Source organism: Pholcus phalangioides, unplaced genomic scaffold (assembly GCF_987345545.1).
Source record: "Pholcus phalangioides strain wild (caught in Gottingen) unplaced genomic scaffold, Ppha-v1.0 ptg000011l_1, whole genome shotgun sequence".
NCBI lineage: Eukaryota > Metazoa > Arthropoda > Arachnida > Araneae > Pholcidae > Pholcus > Pholcus phalangioides.
The window spans coordinates 49,415,852-49,438,019 of NW_028301604.1; the positions used below are offsets into that span (position 1 = coordinate 49,415,852).

At 34.6% G+C, this 22,168-nt stretch overlaps 1 protein-coding gene and 2 non-coding genes across 6 annotated transcripts in view; all 3 read left to right on the forward strand.

Annotated features, from left to right (window-relative positions):
• Positions 1-22,168, forward strand: part of Ask1 (apoptotic signal-regulating kinase 1) — a 606,402-nt gene that overhangs the window by 344,983 nt on the left and 239,251 nt on the right. For all 4 annotated transcript variants that reach the window (XM_089239611.1, XM_089239614.1, XM_089239612.1 and 1 more), the window contains 2 exons: positions 2,559-2,697; positions 20,420-20,481. In XM_089239611.1, coding sequence (XP_089095737.1) covers positions 2,559-2,697; positions 20,420-20,481 — 201 coding nt within the window. The remainder of the gene's footprint in view (positions 1-2,558; positions 2,698-20,419; positions 20,482-22,168) is intronic.
• On the forward strand, positions 7,736-7,809 carry TRNAT-GGU (transfer RNA threonine (anticodon GGU)). Its single transcript has one exon. It is a non-coding gene; the product is annotated as a tRNA-Thr (tRNA).
• TRNAT-AGU (transfer RNA threonine (anticodon AGU)) lies at positions 8,015-8,088 on the forward strand. Its single transcript has one exon. It is a non-coding gene; the product is annotated as a tRNA-Thr (tRNA).

Below are 22,168 nucleotides of genomic sequence, written 5' to 3' on the forward strand. Positions count from 1 at the left end.
TATGGTTCATCGGTTTTTACGAATATCGGAAACAACAGATGTTTTTCATGTTCCACTTCACTATATCCAGACTCGGCCGTTTATACATGACACATCACTGTATTTGTTGGTTCATATTGATGATACATTTGTTTCATTAGAGCATCTGAGATGGTGGACAGTGAACCAATACATTATATCAGGTGGGAAATCTTTTGTCAAATATTGCTTCCTCATCAATGTATGATAGAGTTATGCTGATGCACCTCCTATCCTGCAGTTTCAATCATTGAAAATACGTCCATGACACACTATGACATATTAACTCTTCAAAAACCTGTTCTTTCTATTTCACCACGTCCTCTCACTTGCCCCTCCCTTCACTGGGGAGAAAAAAAAAGATTCTCTTCCTGTGTATATTTCTTGGATTAAAAAACTTGCATTTTCAACAATAAATATGATAGAAAATCAGGAACGTAACTATGCTGTTGATATTGAGGCACAAAGTGTCCCAGGGCTCCGAGCCAAATGGGGGCCCACGAAAATTTACAATTACCAGGGGTCTGTCCAGCCAAAATTTGGGTCCATTTTCTAGACCCTTCACAGAATCCTGGATCTGAAAAATTAACCCTTCACGAAATAAAAAAAGTGATGAATCCATAAATTTTTCAAATTTCATTTCTTTTTGTGATAGATCAACTAAATTATTCCACTTCCCACAAAATTACTCATTTCTCACAAAATTAATGACACTTTTCACAAAAACAAGACACTGGAAAAAGTCTGGGCAGACCTCTGCTTACCCCAAATAGAAGTCTGCTACGGGGCCACCAAGAAGGCACAACAAGGTCTTATAGAAAATGAGTTTTATGTCACCCACGGCTCTTTTACCCAGTTCATGGTTCACCTGCTGCTCCCCATAATAGTTAAATGGTGTGTTTTCACTTATAAAAGATCCAATTCAACGCAAAAAGAGGCACAAAAATCAATATCTTTATCTCGCCGGGACACCCCTAGAAGCCATGGCAATGGATCCGATGGTTCACATTAATGATACAATTATTTAATTATTATCTGAGATGGTGGAGATTTTCCTTATATCAGGGGTAACCAACTTCTTTCTATGCGAGGGCCAATATAATGTTCAGATGCTGCATCACACTCTGCAAGTGCCACTCCAATGTATATGCCGTGGTTCAACGCTCATCACTCATTTGAGTAAATTTAAATTAGAGTAAAAAGATTCGAGCAAATAAGTTGATTAGAAAACAATAGCTAGCAAAACGTGGTGAAATATTTTTAATTGCTAATAATTTCAACAATTTGAGTTAGAAAATAAGTTTAAAATGAACTAAAAAGTTCCACAACTTTTGTATTGAATGATAATATTGGTCTCATGTGTGACAAGGTGAGATGATAAAAGTTCAAAAAATGCTCCCAAACTTTTTTATTTCGGATTCATTACCAGGTCAAAGCCACTTTTTAATCGGTCAATAAACCAGTATTAACTTATTAATTATTAAGATTATTAATTAATTAATATAGTAACTCGAACATAGAAAAATAGTGGTCTATAATTTTAAATCTGGGTTTGACCTAGATAAAAAATTCCTTTAGAAAATTCCTTTTATGTTTCTTGGAATATTAAAAATACAGTTTATTTTTCATGAAAAGGATTTTTTATTAAATGTTTTATAATCAAATGTGAATGAATAATAACAAAATAATAATATTTATATAATTATAACAAAATGTCTAGAATATTCATGACTTGCGCAATTTTCTATAGCTTTTTATAGAAATGAATTTTCGTGAGGCATCCATTCTCGATTATTTTGCTCAAATTTTGAAACATAATTGAAATTTATTTATTTAATTGAACTAAATCTCTATGAAGTCCTCATTTGTGATTCTCAAATTCTATAGAAATACCTTTACAAAAATGGTTTATAGAGTTCTATATCACTCTATAAACCATTTTTGTAAGAGTAGTTACAGCCTTATATTAGAACTGAGAGCAGACAATATCACCAATGAGCCAAGTGTCACTAAGAATGATTTTTGCCAGTAAACATAGTATTCAAACTGTCTCACATTTTGCCATTGAAAAAATGTTAACTTCACAGTTAAAAAAAAACATAAGAGAGTCGTGTTTTTATGCAAAATATACTTACCAGAAAGTGATGAAACATAATTTTGTGGCAAAAAAAAGTAGCTCTTAAATACAAAGATTATTTCTGCAAACCACAAGAGATATTTTTTCATGATGATAGAATCAAATGATGTGAAAAATTATAAACAAATAACTGGGTGAACAATTATTTGTTGAAAATTGAAATTTTTCAATTGATTAATGACTGTAGCTTCCATTCTCACAGCAAAATTTCAGTTTACATTAAAAACTATTTAATTTAATAGATGGATTATATCAGGATTGACATTCATTTTCAGTTTTTATACTGTGATTTGTAAATTGTAGGTTTTTTGAGCAACTTGAAATTTATTAATTACTTTATGACTTTGACTAGTAACTTTCTTGTTTTATTTTGTGGTAATTTTTATTTTATTTACTCCCTCAGCATGACCAGAAGATAGTTCATCGAGATATTAAAGGTGACAATGTTCTTGTAAATACGTATACTGGTGTTGTTAAAATCTCAGATTTTGGTACATCCAAACGACTGGCTGTAATAAATCCTGCAACTCGAACATTTGCGGGTAATATGGTTTTCTGTTTAGTACTTTTATAAGCTTGAAAAACATTATTTAGGCTATACTTGATTCTGCATTGGACAGATGGTTTATTTTGAAGTTAAATTTCTTTTCAGTTATATTTTGGTTCATTATTGTCTAGGTTAGAAGATATGATGATTATATAACCTCTTAACCCTTACAGCAGCAATCCTGAGATATCTTGACAAACTTTAATCTGCTTTATTTTGGTCATCCCAAAATATCTCGGGTTCTTAATATGCTTTTATTTTCAATGTGGCAGTTATAATGCGGATCAGGAAAATTTTAAAAACTGCTCAAAGTGTTAAATAGTTGCTGTTTGTTACTCAAAAATCCAGATGCTGGGAAAAAATACCAGGTGATTCAGAAAAAATCATCAGATTTCAAAATTATGTATTTTTCAAAATTAAACATGCACAATGTTAAGTAATACATAAATATAAAAAGGCAATGTATAAGATAGGATTTTTTTTCCTATTCATGTTCAATATTACTTCCTTCAGAGTTTAGACACACATGTAAGGTTAAAGCAATATGAACATTTTTACAGAACATGTTCAAATGAAAGTCAGATGCAAAAATTGTCCACCTTCATATCTTCTTGCATTTAAAGGTAGAATTTCACTAATTTCAGCTGATCGCTAAGCTTCATTTCTTGTAATTTATGCAATTTGTATGGCTTGTAACACATTTTGTTTCCTCAACACATGCCAAACAATAGGCTGAGAAATCCCAATTCTTGACTGATGCAATGTGTGGATTTTTTTTTTTTTTTTTGAGCTGCCTAGAAAAGTCTCTCTCATTATTTCAACATTTTCATCAGATGCGCCTGGTTACCTTGGGCTTTTTTTTCATTTACAAAGACATCCAGTCTCCTTATTCTGATCATGCCTCTGAGCCGCCAGTAGAATAATTTTGTACCTTCTACAAAATTTATGCTGAACTGTGGTTAGCGACTAACATCATGCAAACACAAGAGCACAGAAAGCTTTCTGCTAAATAGACATCATTTTACTTCACTGAAAGGACTTCATCGATGATGATACCATCCCTTTATATTTATGTATTACTTATCATTCTGTGTTGGTAGTTTTAAAAAATATATAAATTTGAAATTGAATGGTTATTTCGGAATCTTTATTTGTTTAAAAAAATAACATAATACTTTTATAATAGCTGTTTGTTTCTTCAGAAATATCTAGGTAGAGTGATTTGTAATAAAACGCAAAGGATTAAAAAAATTATTGTTTTAATGGTATAATGAAAATATATGAAGTATAAATCAAATTACTGATTATGTGATAATATATGGAATATATTTTGAAAATTCTGATATCAAAAATATATATTTTTGAAGTAGTTAAATTCATATCGGTAGTGACTGGAATTAGTTGACTGTCTGAAAAAGTATTTAAAAATTTTTTTAAACTGGAAATTTTTTTATGACTTACAATTATTCAGTCTGAAATTCATATGGGCTTCTTGATTCTCAAGAAATATGACATCAACAAAAAGTTGATGCAATGTATTATTAATATATTAATAATTATGTATAATAATCAATGAATTTAATTTTGTTATAACAGAGAACTGATCATTCATATTATTTTTAATCGTTTGATAGAAATTGTGATGGCACCAAGAGCGAGTAGAGTAGATAAAGGAAAAAAATATTTTTTTAACCTTCAAACCTAAGCTAGAACAACCTTTCATTATCTGGTTTATGAGGAAAAAATAGAACCACCACTCAGTGTGTACAAATGAATATGAAAAATTGGCTGTAGCGAATTTTGTCATACTCATTAATAAAAAAAACTGCAATGTTGATTTTACTAGTTCAGTGGTTTTCAACCTTTTCTATTTCAAAGCACATTTGAACCTACAGTTGAGCTTCATGTCATAATTAAATTGAAATTTTTTGAAAAAGTACAAATACGAGGCACAACAGGCAAAATGCCCAATGAGGTGGCTGAGAAAAAGATGCCCATATAAATATAGAAGTCATATATTTCCAAAATACAGCAACCCAATTAAAAATGCAATCATAAAAACTAAAAACTATATATACATGATAGATTATAACACAATGCCCATAAAAAATATTTATGGTGTCTTATCTAAGAATGAATAACTTCTCGATTTACCCCAACATGTTCATCATTTTTTTTTTTTTAATGTGTCAATTGTGCTAGAATTTACTACCCCGAGGGTAAGCTATTCGATTTATTAACAACCCTATTAAAGAAAAATTCCCTGTGACACCATACCCTAGAACTGTCCCTTACTAATCAATACTGGTGTCCCCTTATCGGAGCAGTTGATTGACAATATATTAATGACTCATGGTCCATTTTGTCCATCCCATTGAAAATTTTAAATAATCATATCCCCCGACGCATGCGTTCATCCAATCTAAACATATTCAAAAAATGAAGTCTCTTCATGACTCTAACCCTGTGTGCCAACAAGGACATCCGTAGCTCTTCTCTGCACTCCTTCAACCAAGTCTACATCCCTCTGTAGGTATGGTCTCCAAAACCTTATAGCATACTCCAGTCCAGAATGAACTACGCCTCAGAAATGCAGAAGAATGACTTGAGGAGAACGTGAAGAGACCTTTTAAAATGAAACCGAGCATTCTATTAGCTTTTTTAGCCACCACTGAAAAAACTTTAAAAAAAATTTCAATATTTTTTTCTACCTTCATTGATGAAAATGATGAGTGAGAAAAATAAAAAAACAGAAAAAAGTATGGGGCCAAAGACACCTCTCCGAGGAACTCTACTTGTGACGCGTCCAATCAGAGAATTTCCCATTCACCATAACCCGTTGTTACTTATCTCTTAACCATAATTCTATTCAACTCAGCAAATTGCCCTTCTCATGTAAATCCTTGTTGGACGATACCTAGTTGCATAGCCAGGGAGTGCTCCCCAAATCAAATTTTTGCCTACATTGGCGTCTGTGCTCTTAATTGATTAATGATCTTTAAAAAAAAATTGAAAAAAAATTGAATTTTTTTTTCTACCTTCCTTCATTGATGAAAATAATGAGTGATAAAAATTTTAAAAAATCCATTCATATTTGTGCCTCTTGCAGTTTCATAGTAATTGATTGGGTTTGTACTAGTCATTTGAGGGAAGAAGAAAAGAAAGTGCATGTTTTTTCATTACCATTTTTGAAAATTGCTCTCAAGCTCTTCATCTGGAAGTATATTCAGGTCAGCCTCTCTTTCCACCTTTATTAAAGGACACAATCTTGCCCACTTCTTGCTGTGACTATTTTTTCCCCAGCTATTGATCGTTTTCAGTAGAGCTCCTAGAAATACCTTTCATAGGTGCTTCAGTTTTGAGGATATAGCCTTCATGAAATGCTCATTCTGTTCTGAAGGGCCACCAAGAGCATTGACTAAGGCGCCTTCTGAAGAAATTTGGCACAAGAACCTATTGTGGAGAGACTACTGAACCTATGAAGTAATGGCTAGGATTCAAGCTCCAAGAAGTATCACCTTTTTTTGGGTGCCTTATGTATAGGAGACTTGGCTAAATTTAGAGTGCCTAGAAATGCCACATTATCTGCAGATGCCTTTGCAAAAGCTACTAACTTGTGTATAGGAGAATGTCAAAGACTAGGAAAAGGTGGAAAACTGCTCTGAGCTTTTGGGTCCCCAAAAAAATAAGATAAAACCAACAGGGTTCTGGAAGAGTTATTCTTAAAGGTGGGTGAAACAAAAAAACCTATAATATTGGTTCAACAGTGCTCTGAAATGCAGAAAATGTTAGAGGAAATTAGTCTTCTATATTTTTAAGATAATATATTGTGTACTATATGTTGATAACCCCAGTAGCACATCGATATAGAACGGAGTAGAGATTTTGATACTGTTCAGCGTCGTTAACTGATGCCTTCCTACATAAAAATGGCATACATTTGTCTGTGCAGTTTGACGTAGTGAATCCGACGTCGAACTATATCTGACCCGACACCGTTCGATGTCATTTACAGATACCGTTTGATGTAAAAATGGCATACATTTATTGATGTAGTTCAACGTAGTGGATTCGACACCGTTCGACATAAAAATGGCATGCGTTTGTCTGTACAGTTCTACGTATCAAATCCGACATCGAACTATATCTTATCTGACCCGACACCGTTGGGCGTAAAAATGCCATACATTTGTCGACGAAGTTTGACATTTACGTTATCATAATATAAAACATATGTCATCACAGTTCTATTTCTAGAAGTCTGCCCTTTCTTCATCCTGCGGCACACTTGAATTCAAATAAAATAAAATAAAATATTTTTTTTATTTAGTCACAAATTTTTTTAAAAAACTATTTACTATAATTGGTCATAAAAAATAAATAAAAATTTAAAATTCAGCCATTCTGCTGTTTATTTAATTTAACCTTAAATCCGAGTAAGTTGATAGTTTACAATGTCTGCTTTTGCTAGGTTGAATTTTGGGCAGGGATAGGTTTAAATATCTTCTCTTGTAAGATTTATTATTTGTAATAGATTTCTGTATTCCATAGTATCAAATGAAATGAAGAAAAGATTGCTTCACAAATATGATAACGAGAACAGAAGTATTTCTACGCCTTTTTTTGTGCAATTCTTGAAAATTCTTCCATTAAGTGATAACAGAAATGAACCATGGCCAATATTAAAAAAAAAAACTATTGTTTTCTCTCAAATTGCTAAGTTTCCCCTCTTACACATACATCTAATTTGAAAAAAAAAAATTAAATTCCTCGCACTTAAGTACTCAGATACTGTATAATCAATATTTGTGGCTTCAGACTTCTTTTAAAAATTAATATGATAATTTCCTTAAAAATATTTTATGGCACAACTACAATTCTCACATAGCACACTAGTTGAAAAACTGATGTGTAAGTAAAGTTCTCTAGTTAAGGAAACAGTTATTTTCCGGATATTATGCCGAGGCGATCTCGGAAAGAAAAGTCATCACGTCTCCGCCGGGACTCGAACCCAGGCCCTCTTGCATACCATTGTCTCCAGTGGTGTAGATGGTAGCATGCTTGCCCGGTATGCAAGAGGGCCTGGGTTCGAGTCCCGGCGGAGACATAATGACTTTTCTTTCCGAGCTCGCCTCGGCATAATATCCGGAAAATAACTGTTTCCTTGATATCTTTGGCTGAGAAAGAAGCCATCTATATCTCTCTAAACCGTCCCACCCGGAGGCCATTTCCTGAAGTTTAGAGAGGCTACTAATACCTATACTTCAGCGCCTCATGACACAGTGCGTGAAATTAGGAAGGCAGAGTCATGTGTCTCCAGTGGTGTAGATGGTAGCATGCTTGCCCAGTATGCAAGAGGGCCTGGGTTCGAGTCCTGGTGGAGACGTGATGACCTTTCTTTCCGAGTTCGCCTCGGCATAATATCCGGAAAGTAACTGCTTCCTTGATATCTCTGGCTGAGAAAGAAGCCATCTATATTTCTCTAGTCAAGTTCAGAATTCAGTTTATGAATACTGCTACACAAAACACTTATTTTCTGAATGTAAAAATAGAACTTTACTGTTACAAAAGGTAAATGTGACAATAGTGAGCCATTTCAAAATATTTAATCAGTTATTTTATATATATAATATTTGAAGTAATTATTTTTGTATAATAATTTTATTATAATTCAAACTCATCTGTTATTGTTACTAGATCAAGTTTTGACTGCTAAGAATTATATAAATAAAATAATATTTACAGTCCATGTACCAGTAAGGGGCCACCCAGATATTGAATGAAAACAATGAAATATATGTAATAGGCTTGACAAAACTAAAAAAAGAAAGATCGCTGAAAAATATTATAATAAGTGGAATAGGTCTCTGCTATAATAATTTAAAATGAAAATTTGACTTTCTTGTGTTCTCTCGCAGATGATTATTTTTATCCAAAGAATAAACAAGGTGCTGTTCTTCCAATTTTAACTGTGGAAATAATGCAATAATATCTGGACATATTATGTAAAAAACACATAATTTTATACATGAACAAAACGCCTATTATTTCCTTTCAATATCAAATCTTGAGCAATTATTTTCTTTTTATTTCTTGAAACACGCATATAGTTATATGTATTTTTGAGAGAGCATTTCTTTTTACATTTAAAAGTGACAAAACACATAAAGCTATAAATTTTATTTTGAGTTTTTTTATTCTTATTTTCTTTTCCAATTCTTGCTTGTTCTTTTGCAAAATGAAATTTAGTGCAAAATGAAATGTGTTGCTTTGACTGATTATTGGCATCCTTTTTCCACCTGGTTTTTTTTCGAAACCAGTTTGGTTACCAAATGGCAACTGGAAAAATATAGCTTGGTATATGGTAAAAAATCATCATAATCATGATTTTTTAAATATATTTTTTAAAACTTGAATAAGGAAGCCTATTACTGGTGTACTTACCTCACACTATATACAGTATATACATACAGGATCCTAGAAATTCAGGCCATTTGAACACACCACCAATAATTTTAAATGCATTTTATGACCTGTTCAAATAAAACTTGTTCCAGTTTTCTGGGGATTAAATGAAGAGAGAGATAAAGCAAGCACAAATAGAATTATTAGACATGATTTCATATTGCTCCATATACAGGTTCTTAAAGAGAGATTTTCAAATATTGATAAATGTTTTAAATATAGTTGCAGGTAAGATGACCTTTTATTGCAGATGAAATTGGATGCATCATGCCAGCAAAACATTTCAGCAATCTTATGTTTCAGACAAAACCTATAAAGCATTGAAAATACATTTCTTTTAATTTATTGAATATTGAGAATATTTTGATTGTAGTCTACATTAGAGAAATATATTTTATGAGTATGATTCGCAGGTGCAACTTTTCACTCTCTCAAGTACCCCCCCCCCCCCCAACAATGTTTCACGAAATCTTGATAATTTTAAATAGGTATATATTGAAATGTTGAGCTGGTGTCCCACCAATATCTTTGATAACTTTACGCCTATGGTGTGAAAAATGCACATTCTCTAACATCAAAATAGTCTCATAGACCAATCACATGAATACCCCAAAAAATAATAGCTACTGATACATTTGCACTGGATGTTGGAAATGTCTTGCATCAGCGGGTGTTCATCGTGAGCTTCATCTTAAAAAAAAATCAGATTTCTGGATTGATTTGGACTTTCTAAACAGTGACCAAAATTCACTGGATGATTCTTAGCCAAACAAATTCAGTTTTATAGAATGAAAATAAGACAAAATGTAGTACAAAAATTACAAACTGTGTGTGTGCACATACAAGAATATACTCAGATCTTGGTTTAAATCTTGATCTCATGTAGAGGTCAAGATTTAAAGCGATGTTTTGTTCATTTGATAAACTAATTTTCAGATTGTAGGAATTGTCTATACTAAAAATATTATTTGATAATTAATTTTTTCACTCTAAATTTTTCAAAACATGGTTTTTTTTTAAATAAAAATTAATGTGGAAGCTCCACTAATTTTTTGCTCCACAATTACATTTTCAAAAAACGTAAGCACAGTTGCAGCAGGAAAAACTGTGACTTAAAAAAAACAACACACTTATACTGTACTTATGAATATTCTTTCAATTATATCCCAAAAATTTGAGTAGGTACCTTATTTATTCTATAGCAGAGAAGCTTATAGAAGTTCCACATAAAATTCAATCTCCTTTATTTGTGACCTAACAAAATGGGTTTTAATAAATATTCAAATGTTGTACTTATTTTATTCGGAAGAGTTGATCAACTTTGCCCAAGAATATTAAGACGACACTAATGAATAAGGCAAATACACTAAAAATATTATTTGATAATTAATTTTCACTCTAAATTTTTCAAGGTTGTATTATACAAGTTTACCATTTTAACCACATTTGCACCCGTGGTAGTTGAACATCAGTTTCCAACAGATTAGAGCACATGTTGATTCCTTTTTTTTATGATTCTAATCAAGTATAACAATCGCTTATTGCATGATTATTGATGATTATGATTAGTGTAATCCAAGGTACAATGTCTGACTAGTTTATAACTGATTATATGGAAAGGTTATCAATCACATTTCTAATTGTGTCAATTTATTTAGAATTAAAACTTTTATTTAAAATGATAAAATATCATAAAAAATAAAATTCCAATTTAATGGTATTCAAAGAAAGAGAAAAATACTTACCGTTGCACACGATTTATTGGTGGAATAGTGAGGGACGACAGCAGAGTAGTATCATTATATAGGCAATTATTTTCATTGTATCGAAGTTTCACTGTGTCATATTTAAAAAAAAAATCACTGATTTAAATCAATTTAGGTCAAGTTTAACTCATAGCATGTAAAATTTCAAATAGGTATATAGTATAGATTTTAACTACTACTACTAAACCACACATGCACCTCATCCATATTCCTTTGCGGAACCTCTAACGAATTGGTACATGCGGGAATGTGCATGTACGTGTAGTGAAAACTGCCATGAAGTTTGTTTCTGTGTAATGCTTGTTATGTGTAATATGCTGCCTCTTCCACCAGTTTTTCTAACTATGAGTGAAGTGTAATGATTGAATAATTTATCATTGTAGGCCTGTTGCTCTCTGTGGCGGGAGAGCAATAGGCCTACAACGATAAATAGATTTCAACAAATAAATTTCTATGTTCATATTTGATCTACACTCATTGCCATAAAAATTTGCGCACCAAGAAATAATTGTGGGATCGAAACGAAAGTTGGCCTGAAGGTACATGTCGGGCAGATATGCAAATGATTAGAAATGCAGTGTGATTGCACATTGCGTAATGCCACTAGAGGGCATTGAACTTCGTTCTCCTTGGAGTATAAAACAGGTAAGCACAGCTTGCTGGAGTGTATTTAATCGTTTGCAAAGGAAATGCTGAGGTAGACATGCCGTTACGCCGCCGTCGAAGACCATATGAGCAGTTGTCAGAGTTCGATAGGGGAAGAATCATCGGGATGATGGAAGCTGGGTGGTCAGCTCGGCGAGTAGCTCGTCAACTAGGCCGTTCTGATTTTACTGTGAGGAGGTGTTGGGACCAGTGGACAGAAGAGACGTCATTTACATGGCGACTAGGTTCAGGACGCCCTCGACAGACCAGTCGTCAAGAAGACCGTCACATCATCCGAAACGCACGCGTAGAGCCAACTGCCTCATTGGCCGCTATCCAGACACAGGCAGCAGCTTCACTACGGGCCCCTGTGTCTTCCCGAACCATCGCAGGGCGCCATGGGCTATCGCGGCGCCAATTACGTGTGCTGCCAATGACACCCACCCACCAATGCCTCCGTTTGGAGTGGTGTCGAGCACGACGGGATTGGACTGCAACGGAATGGAACCAGGTCGTCTTCAGCGACGAATCGAGATTCAACTTGAGCAGTGATGACAATCGTGTTCATGTGTGGAGGCCCCGTGGTGAACGCTTCAATCCGGCCTTCGCTTTACAGCGACACACCGTTCCCACAGCTGGTGTCATGGTATGGGGTGCCATTGCTTACGATACACGGTCACCCCTAATATTGATCCATGGCACAATGACAGCCCAGCGGTACATCCATAACATCCTTCAGCCACATGTGTTGCCACTCATGGCAGGGCTCCCAGGAGCCATTTTTCAACAAGACAATGCATTGATTAGGATAAGGGGACGTGCCACAGATGGAAAAGGTTTGAGAACCCCTGGGCTAGTCTGTACTATCCATCACTCAATATAGTTTCATTCTTCTCTGATTTGTTGTAAAACACACCTTGTGAATTTACTTCACTAGTAATAAATATACATATATTGTGCACAATGCCTGTTTAAGTTTTTTAACTTAAAGCAGAACTCCCCTTCTAGAAACCGGTAGACCATCAGACAAAAATTATTTCAATAGATTCATACACCTGCCACTTTCACTTCGATTTGGTGGATGAGCAGTGACATTTCAAATGCACATCAGACATACTTAAACACGCTATACGACAATTTCCGGCACACACCAATTCGTTTGAAGCAGTGGTTTCAAACCTTTTTTTGGATTCATGGCACCATCTGCTTGTACGTCTGCAATCCAGTAGTATGTGATAGCCACTGTATGATCGTTTGAGCATCATGATAGGCTTATTTTGCAATGATCCCAGTTTGAACCATACCAGCGGCACAGTGGTGGCTGACTGGAGTGAGTTTTTTTTCCAATTTCAAGGTACGAATGCTAACCAATCTTTTGTTTGACAAGTTTCCTCGCAGAGAGCAGGTAGGCTTTCACCATGGTATGGGCTAACACAAAGCTTCAGGCATCTGCCAGTTTTGCTTCTGATATGGGAAACTTGTCAAACACAAACCATGCATAACTATGACATCATAGATACATTATGGTTCCGCACAATATAAGAAAGAACTTTCCTGCATGCACCAATTTGTTAGAAATTAAATAAGAGAAATGTCTTGGAAGTACATGTACGATTGAGTAGCAGTAATGTACATGTGATACATACTTACGATAAGAGTATAACACATGATGAAAGCGATTATAAATGGAACCATGGAGATTTTTCTGTACTTTCATATCTTGGAATAGTTTTAGAGAGAGAGAATATTATATTTTATTTTTATTTTCCTATCATTTTTTTATATTTGAATCAAAATGTTTTCCCAATCACCTTTTAGGGCAATTTCCCAGCTGTTTTTGGTGTCTGTATTTAAATAAGTATGCAAAACATAAAATAGAATTTTCTTTTTTCAAAATTAATTAAAAGATTATAATAAATTAATCAACTGAAAACAGAAGGTGGACAGTTTCATGCTAAATTCTTTCCATTGACTTACTGCTAGGGATAGAACAAATAGTGATTTGGCCGAATACCGAATATTTGGCTAATGCTTTGGACGAGTACTGAATATTTGGCAGCGGAATATCAGTTTTATTAAAATTTATCAAAATTAAAAATAAAATTGCCATTTTTAACTAAAAATAGAATTATTGATTATTTCAATGATATCGAATTTTAATTATTTTAATTAATTTTACTTTAATATTAATTTTAATTTATTATTTAAATATTAAAAAACTGGTAACCAAAAGATTTTTGTTGCCATGATACTGACGATCAAATTTAATGATGATATATTGTATTTTAATATTACAGTGATACCCCAGTAACAAAGATGATTTTTTTTCATAATCACTTAATTAGCTAAACATGATTTCCCATAGGTTTCTATGGAAAATTATTTGATTCGTTCCAGCTTTTACCGAAAATTTGAAGATAAGTTTTTTAAAACACCAAGGAATGCTATACAAAAGACAAAAACTGATTAAAAACTAAAGGCTAAAATGAATAGCTTCAAAATTGTATAAATGAGAATTTACAGGAAGATGAGAGAAGATGCTGGAAATCTATTTTATTTCACATTATGTACACAAACAACACCAGCTTTAGTCTACTATAAAGCTTGTGTTGACACAACCCAATATAGTTCATAAGTGTCCCTATCCATTTGTGATTTGGTCAGCTCATTTCTGTGTCTGATACATGCAGATGGAAAAGATAATCTCCCAGACTGTTCAGCTTGATGAGTCTCGCACTGAAAGAATTTATGCTGAAAACATAGACTATATATATATATATATACCTTTTTACTTTTCGTGCATTTTCTATTTTGGCTAAATCCTTCATTTCTTATGAAATAGTTCAAAGAATTTAAAAAAGAGAAGCGTAGGTACATCTGAAAAAAGATTTTAAGGTGGACATGAGGGCCCTAATAACAGTAATTCTGATGATGATTGGTGCAAAAATCCAGCTCACAACGTGGATATTTTGTTAGTGCGTGCATTCATATCATCGAAAATGTTTGTTAGCTGAATCTGTATTTGTTAGCCAAAGCAGAAAAACCACGAAAAAATCTTCATTAAAAAGAAAATGCATAAGCTACACACACACAAGGCATTCGTTAACCGGAGTATCACTGTACTTAAATAATTTTTTTTTAACACTTGTTACAATTTTACATCTAATTAACAGAATGTCAACCATTATTTACTCTCAAGTATTAATGTGCACCTTAAAATTTGCAACTTACTTTTCCACTCTAGATGTTCTTGCCCCGGGGCCGGATTAAAACGTTTGAAGGTCCTAAGCATTTGAATGGTTTTGGTGCCCCATCCCTAAAAGTATATATTACTCGATATCGAATCTGTAAAGAGAAAAACAACAATATTAAATGAAATTTTATATTTCAGAGGTAACTAATCTTTTCTTACGTCTTTTCCAAAAACCGTCATTATTATCAGTAGCCCAACCTTTGGTCCCGTTCTCACCTGACAGCCAGGAGACCCCACCCCAACTGCCAGACTTAGCGAACATAACCGGCTCTAGCCGGAATGCCAGTGGGTACCTTGGGTGGTTTCCAGTAACTGAAACGTCCCTGGGGCTTAAACTAGAATTAATTATTTGAAATGAAATACTTTGTGAAGGATGCTAGGTCGTCATGTTACATATGCTCATATGCTCTCTGTGCATATGTTTGCCTGACTCTGGAGTTCTGTTCACAAGTATGGAGCCCTTACAAAAGTAAGAATATAAAGCTCCTCAAAAAGCCCCTGAGGTCCTTTATCAAATGAATATCTGGAATGAGCGGCTGGTCTTATTGTAAGAGAATTAAATTTCTGGGTTTGCACTCACTGGAATGGTGTAGAATTGCTGTAAATCTGAAGATGTGCTACAAACTAGTCCACCAAATAGTTTATCTACCATTGGGAGAAATTTTCTGCAAGATCATGGATAAACGAGTTAACCTAGACGAGTGAGCCATTAGAACTTGTATGCATCTCCTACACAAGATTTGCTTCCTCTATTGAGGATTTTGACCTGGGCCCGTATGCATAGTGCTTTCCCTTCTGACTATTATTTCTAATTATTTTTATTTTTTATTCATTATTATTTTATTATTTATTGTTACTTTTCCAGTGTAAGTGCATTTCATGCCTTCTGGGGTTATTGTAAGTAAATCCTCTACATGTGGGTCTAGAAGCTGAAGCAATAATCTGTATGGAAAGATTAAAAAAATTTGGTCATTGGAAAAAGTACTTGCAGTACTTATCATGGGGTGGTCTTTATGTAAATGTTACATGTGAACTGTATCTCAACATGCCAAGTGATGGCATGATTTCAAAATTTGCGGCTGATAAGAGATATATGCAGTGGCATAGCCAGGTTTTGGTCTGTGGGGGAGCGAAATTTTGAAGGGCGCCATTTTTTTGTTCGTGCTTAAGACGCAAACTTAAAATTATGCATTAGTGGAAAGAACTTTAAATTTCCCAATTTTAAAAAAATCAAATTTATTTTATTTATTTTGTTTTCAGTTGATGTTTTTTTTTTTCAAATTAAATCAATTACCTTTCAATTGATTAATGTATTTTAATTTTTTAGTTAATTTTAAAAAATGTAATTTCTATTTTATGTTTTGTGTACTTATACAAATGCAAACATCAAAAACAACTGGGAAGTTACTCCAAAGGGTAGTTTGAAAAAAATTTAGATTAAAATATAAAAATGATAGGAAAATAAAATATATATATATATACATATTATATATATAAAAAGGAAAAAAATATATTTTCTCTCTCTCTAAAATTACTCCAAGATATGAAAGTACAGAAAAATCTTCATGCTTCCATTTATAATCGCTTTCATCATGTTACACTCTTATCATAAGCATTTATCACATGTACACTACTTCTACTCAATCGTACATGTACTTCCAAGACATTTCTCCTATGGAATTCGTAACAAATTAATGCAGTTCGAGAACCCCCTGCGTCGGGCAATTCTGTGATAAATGATGTCACGGATAAATGCTGACAAGGTCGGGGGGGGCCACAGGTACCAAAAGTTTGGTGCCCGAGTGGCATGGTGGTAAGATGCTCATCTACCACCGTGAAGGTTGTTGTCAGAGTCCCGGGTTCGAACTCAAGGGAGGATATAGATAAGATATTTTCCCTAAATAACTCGAGGCGACCACCGATAGACAGCTCCTTGACTTCCAACCCATCTCACTAATGGCAATAAATTGCAATATAGCGATATGGCCAGAGTTGGTGTTTGGTGAAGTAGTAGGTACCAAAAGTTTAAGAAACACTGGATTAATTGGAGGGGAGATATACATGTTATGAGTTAACAAACACACCGGACATAACATGGCCAGGGAATAATTTCTCCGATTCAGCACACTGCTGTATATGCATAATTATGAAACAAACAGTGATTCATAGAAAAGAGAAACCACACCATGAAAAAAGAAGAAGACTTATTTTTCTTCTCCCATTCTGTACATATCAGAGTGCTATTGACCCAAGGTTTTAGGTTTTTTATTTACCCATCGTTCAGATAAACTCTTCCAGAACCCCCTTTTTGTGCCCCAAAATCTTGAGTTTTTAGGGCTGAAAATCTCATAGCTGTTTTCCACCTTTTCCTAGTCTTTGACACTTCCCTATACACAAACTAGTCACTCTTGCCAAGGCACCTGCAGATAACATTGGCATTTCTAGGCACTATGAATCTAGCTAAGTCCCCCAATATATAAAGTGGTATTTCTAGGAGTTCAAGCTCTACTTAAGGCACCCAAAAAAAGGTGATACTTCTTGGAGGTTGAATCCTAGCCATTACTTCATAGGTTCAGTGTTCTGTCCTTAATAGGTTCCCGTACCTAATTTCTTTAAAAGGCGCCTTAGTCAATGCTCTTGGTGGCATTTCAGAACAGAATGAGTATTTGTGAACGCCATATCCTCATACCTATGAAAGGTATTTCTAGGAGCTGTACCGAGAACAAGCAATAGCAAGAGAAAACAGTTACAACTAGAAGCGGGCAAGATTCTGCTCTTTAATATAGGTGGGGAACAGAGACTGATCTGAACATTCTTCCAGATGAAGAGCTTGAGAGCAATTGTCAAAATTGGTAATAAAAACCTCCACTTTCTTTTTTTCCTTATTCTCTTAAGGATTAGTATAAACCCAGTGACTGTGAAACTGCAAGTGGGGCAAATATAAATATAGATTTTTCCCCCTACTCATCATTTTAGTCAATGAAGGTAGAGAATGAAAAAGTCAATATTTTTCAAGGTTTTTTAAAGATCAAAAGTCATTTAGAAAAATAGGCGCCATTGTAAGGCAAAATTTCAATTTCTGGAGCAATCGCTCCCCCAGTCTACGCCACTGGATATATGGTTCACCTCTTTGAGGCACTCAATTTCAAAGAAAATAAAAACCCCAGTTGCACAGAATTTTTTTTATTATAAAGAAAATGGAAAAAAAAGAAATTCATTTCGGTTATTTAACATAAAACATTACTCAAAATAAGAAAAAAAACCCATTTTAATAAATCCTTTTTTACAGCATAACATTGCCAACTGAATGAAAAACTTTAAATAAAATATTAAACAGAATGACTATATCATTTAGAAAAATAGGCGCCAATGTAGGCAAAACTTCAACTTTTTGAGGTGGGTTATATCCATTATATATTAATATATCCCACCATACATAAAAAGCTAAGCAAAAGGTGGGACAGTTTGTAACCCACTTAGACCCAAAGAGTTAATTCCTTTCTAGGGAAGACTGGAGAGTTGCTCTTATTTACATTGATAAAAATCTTATTTAGTATACTGATGGCTCCAAGCTTGGAAACAGCACTGGGGCTTAAGTATACTGTTCTGTAGATGCAGGGCCGATGCCAGGCATGAGGTGACGAGGCAGTTGCCTAGGGTGGCATTTTTTTATGACAGATTTGTTATGACAATGTTTTTACTTTTGCAGATTTTTACACTTCAAAATCATTTTGAGGGGAAGTGTGAGTGGATAAATAAGCGCAAATGAATACAACACTTTTGAAGTACTCTATTCAACTCTTTACTCTTTAATGCACAATTCATCGCAATACACCTTTCCTGCATTTCTGAAAAGTAATGCTGGTCTCCATAGATAGGCCGGACATAGCTGGACTAAAGCTTTTCTAGTTGCATCCATCCTTTTGAAAAGTTCATAATCATATAAGTGATGGTAACTTGGGGGGAGGCATCTGGTTCTTCAGGTTTATACAGAAGCTGATTTCTTCTGTGTGTAATAAATGATTCTACAGGCAACAGTCATTCCCCCACCCTGTTTTTTTCATTCGCATTTTGTCTTCCTCCTTGACGAGCACAAAATTTTAACGATAAAAAGGAAAAAGCCAGGTATTGTTAAGATATGTGATACACTTGTGATCCCCTCTCTTAGGTGCCTATGGGTGTGCATGTGTTTTTTCATTAGGGTGGTGGACGCAAAGGTGAATTCACAATCAAAGAAGGCTACATAGTTGATACTATTGTAGGAAAGCAACTGGGGTGGCACCCCCGAGCACAGTGTTGAAGTCCACAACTATAGTCGTGAGTTTAATTTGCAACTTCCTTCCACCAAACTATTTACTCTATAAATGATCTATATTCTGCAGATCCAACACTTGTCGTTCGAACAAAGCAATCGTCATTGATAATGGCCAGTTTTGCTAAAGCAGTATCTTGAAATGGTATTCCTCTGGGAAGGAGGGGGGAGGAAGAGAGTTTCTTCTTTGAATAGGGTGCTGGTTTTGTGATACATGCTGAAATACATTGCCTTTGTCCCTAGGGTAGGGACGTAATGAATTTCAGTGAGCCTGCTGTTCAATCAGTTGAAAATATGCTTTTGGTTTGATTCCTTTTGTTGCAATCTGATAAGTATAGTTGTGGTGACAGCTAGCTGGTGCATTTTTTTTTATTGTCCGAAACGGGTAACTTTTATGCATATGCTTGTGCTCTAGAAATAAAGAAGACCGGTCCCGCTGGTCCCCGTTACCTACATCCTTGCTAGTACTGACTGTATTTATCATCAAAAGAAGAGCACCCTCTCCTCATATTTGACATGTGAATACATGGAATCGGACATGAGCATCAAGCGCTCTGGGTGTTTCAGAGAGCACCACAGTACTTGCGAGCAACGAGCTGAAGATGCCTGGGTTAGAACAATGTTTCTCAAAGTGTGTGCAGAGGCTCCTAGAGGACATCGCCAACCTTTGTCAATGGCATTGTGAGAAGCTGTTGATTTTTATTATTGCCTATTTAGTGCTTTGAAGATTAGTTCTTTTTTAAACTATTCTGGGTAGCTGCAGATAAACATTGTCACAGTGAGGGAGCCACGGGTGGGAAAAGTTTGAGAACTACTGCTCTAAATCATTAGTGTGATCTGCCCTCCCCCACAGGGATGCGAGTTACACTTTGGAAACCATTACATTAGGGTAATAGATGTGAAGAAAGAAAACTCTCTTCATATAGTCGTATTCAAGGGGAGGCAAAAAATTATTCACCTCAGGCAGCAAAATTTTTGGAAACATCCCTGTGTAGATAGCACACTGTTATCATATTCTTTAGGTGGCTATATCATTTTTTACGCTAAAATCTTTGCTGTTCTTATGTGCTATAGATTTTGCATAGGTTTTAGTAGAAGATATATATCTGATGACTCTTCAGAAGTGTGAAACTATTTCTCATGTAATTTGTGAGGGGGGGTTGTACTGCACTCTGTAATCTATCCATTCTGTCACATATCTTTGTATCCTCAGAATGGAATAAGGTTTATAACTTTTACTATGTAGTTGATGTTTTTTATTTATATTAATTTTCAGGCACGTTGCAGTATATGGCTCCAGAAGTGATTGATAAAGGTCAGCGAGGATATGGAGCTCCTGTATGTATGAATTTTTTTTATTTTTTTATTTATTGACTCAATCTTAATATAAAAAATTATTTACAGATTAGCCAAGCATGTAATTGCTGAAAAAAACATGGAGTTAATGTTAATTTGACCTAACTTTTAGCACAAAAGGTTTTAATGTCACATTTGACTTATTTCAAATTGACTTAATATCTTAAATGTACATCCTGTTATTGATATTGTTTTTAAGCTAAGACTGGAGTTAACATCTTTATTGAACATACTGGACAAATACGTAAAACACACTACTAATAATACTGTGAAAATAGAACAAACATGAGGAAGAACAAAGTGGTGTTATCTGCCGAGGACTTCACAAACTCAAAACATTTAACATCATTTACTTCAACACTTTCCCCTGTTAATTATTTGATTTGCATCTTCTAAGTCCTATTTGACAACATAAAGTCAATAGTCTTGACTTCATTAGTGGTTTAGTCATGATATCTGCCACTTGTTCTTCTGTTGACACTTGTTCAACATCAATTTTTCCTTGGAGCACTTTCTCACTGATAAAGAAGTGTTTTAGTTCAATATGTTTAGTACGCCGATGGTATTCAGGATTATGTGATAACTTTATAGCTGCTCTGTTGTCCACTTGAAGGATGGGAATGTTTTTTAAGTTCACAATATCTTTGAGAAGTCTCTGGAGCCAAATGACTTCCTTGGCTACTTCTGATGCTGCAACAACTTCAGCTTCAGTTGTTGATGTAAAAACAATAGCTTGCCTTTGGCTTCACCAAGAGATAGCTCCTCCAGCATATATCATCACATATCCAGATGTTGACCGACCAGTTTTTGCACATCCACCAAAATCTGAATCACTATAACACTGAAGCACGCCTTTTGTGTCAGTTTCACGATAAGTGATTCCATATTGAACTGTGCCAGCGACATAGCGAAACACTCTGTTTACTCCCACTATATCTTCTGCAGATGGATTTTCCAGTGATCGAGACAGATAACCCACACTGTAGGCTAAATCTGGTCTAGTTCCTACCATTAGATATATCAAAGCACCTACAGCTTGTCTGTATGGAAAGATAGCTCTGGTATCTTCAGTCCTTTGCACTTCTGAATTCTTCAACGTAGGAGTTGTAACAGGTTTGCATTCATCAAAACCAAAACGCTGAAGGATTTTTCGAGCATATCCTTTCTGACTAACTGTTATTGACTTGTCATCATGGCGTTCAATTTCAAGTCCTAGAAAACATGAAACTTTACCAATGGAGACCTTGAATTTTGCTTTTAGTTCCTTGATGAACGTTTCAGAGTCCTGTTGATCAGATGCAGCAATTAACCCGTCATCTACATATAATGCTATCAATAATTTTCTACCTTTCTTCTCACGAATGTATAAGCATGGATCTGCTTTGCTTGGTTGAAAACCGAGTTTTTCTAAAAACTGTTCAAAGCACTTATTCCAACAACATGGAGATTGTTTTAAGCCATAGAGGCTATGTTTGAGTCTGCACACTCTTCCTGTTCCATCATTAAAACCTTCCAGTTGCTTCATGTAGATTGTCTCCTCCAATTCTCCATAAAGGAATGCTGTTGATATATCAAATGTCAAATATCCTCTTAACTCCCAATGAGCTGCAACACTCAAGCCGGAATGACGAAAAAGTCCACCAGGAGTGGAAAATCTGCTACACTTGCT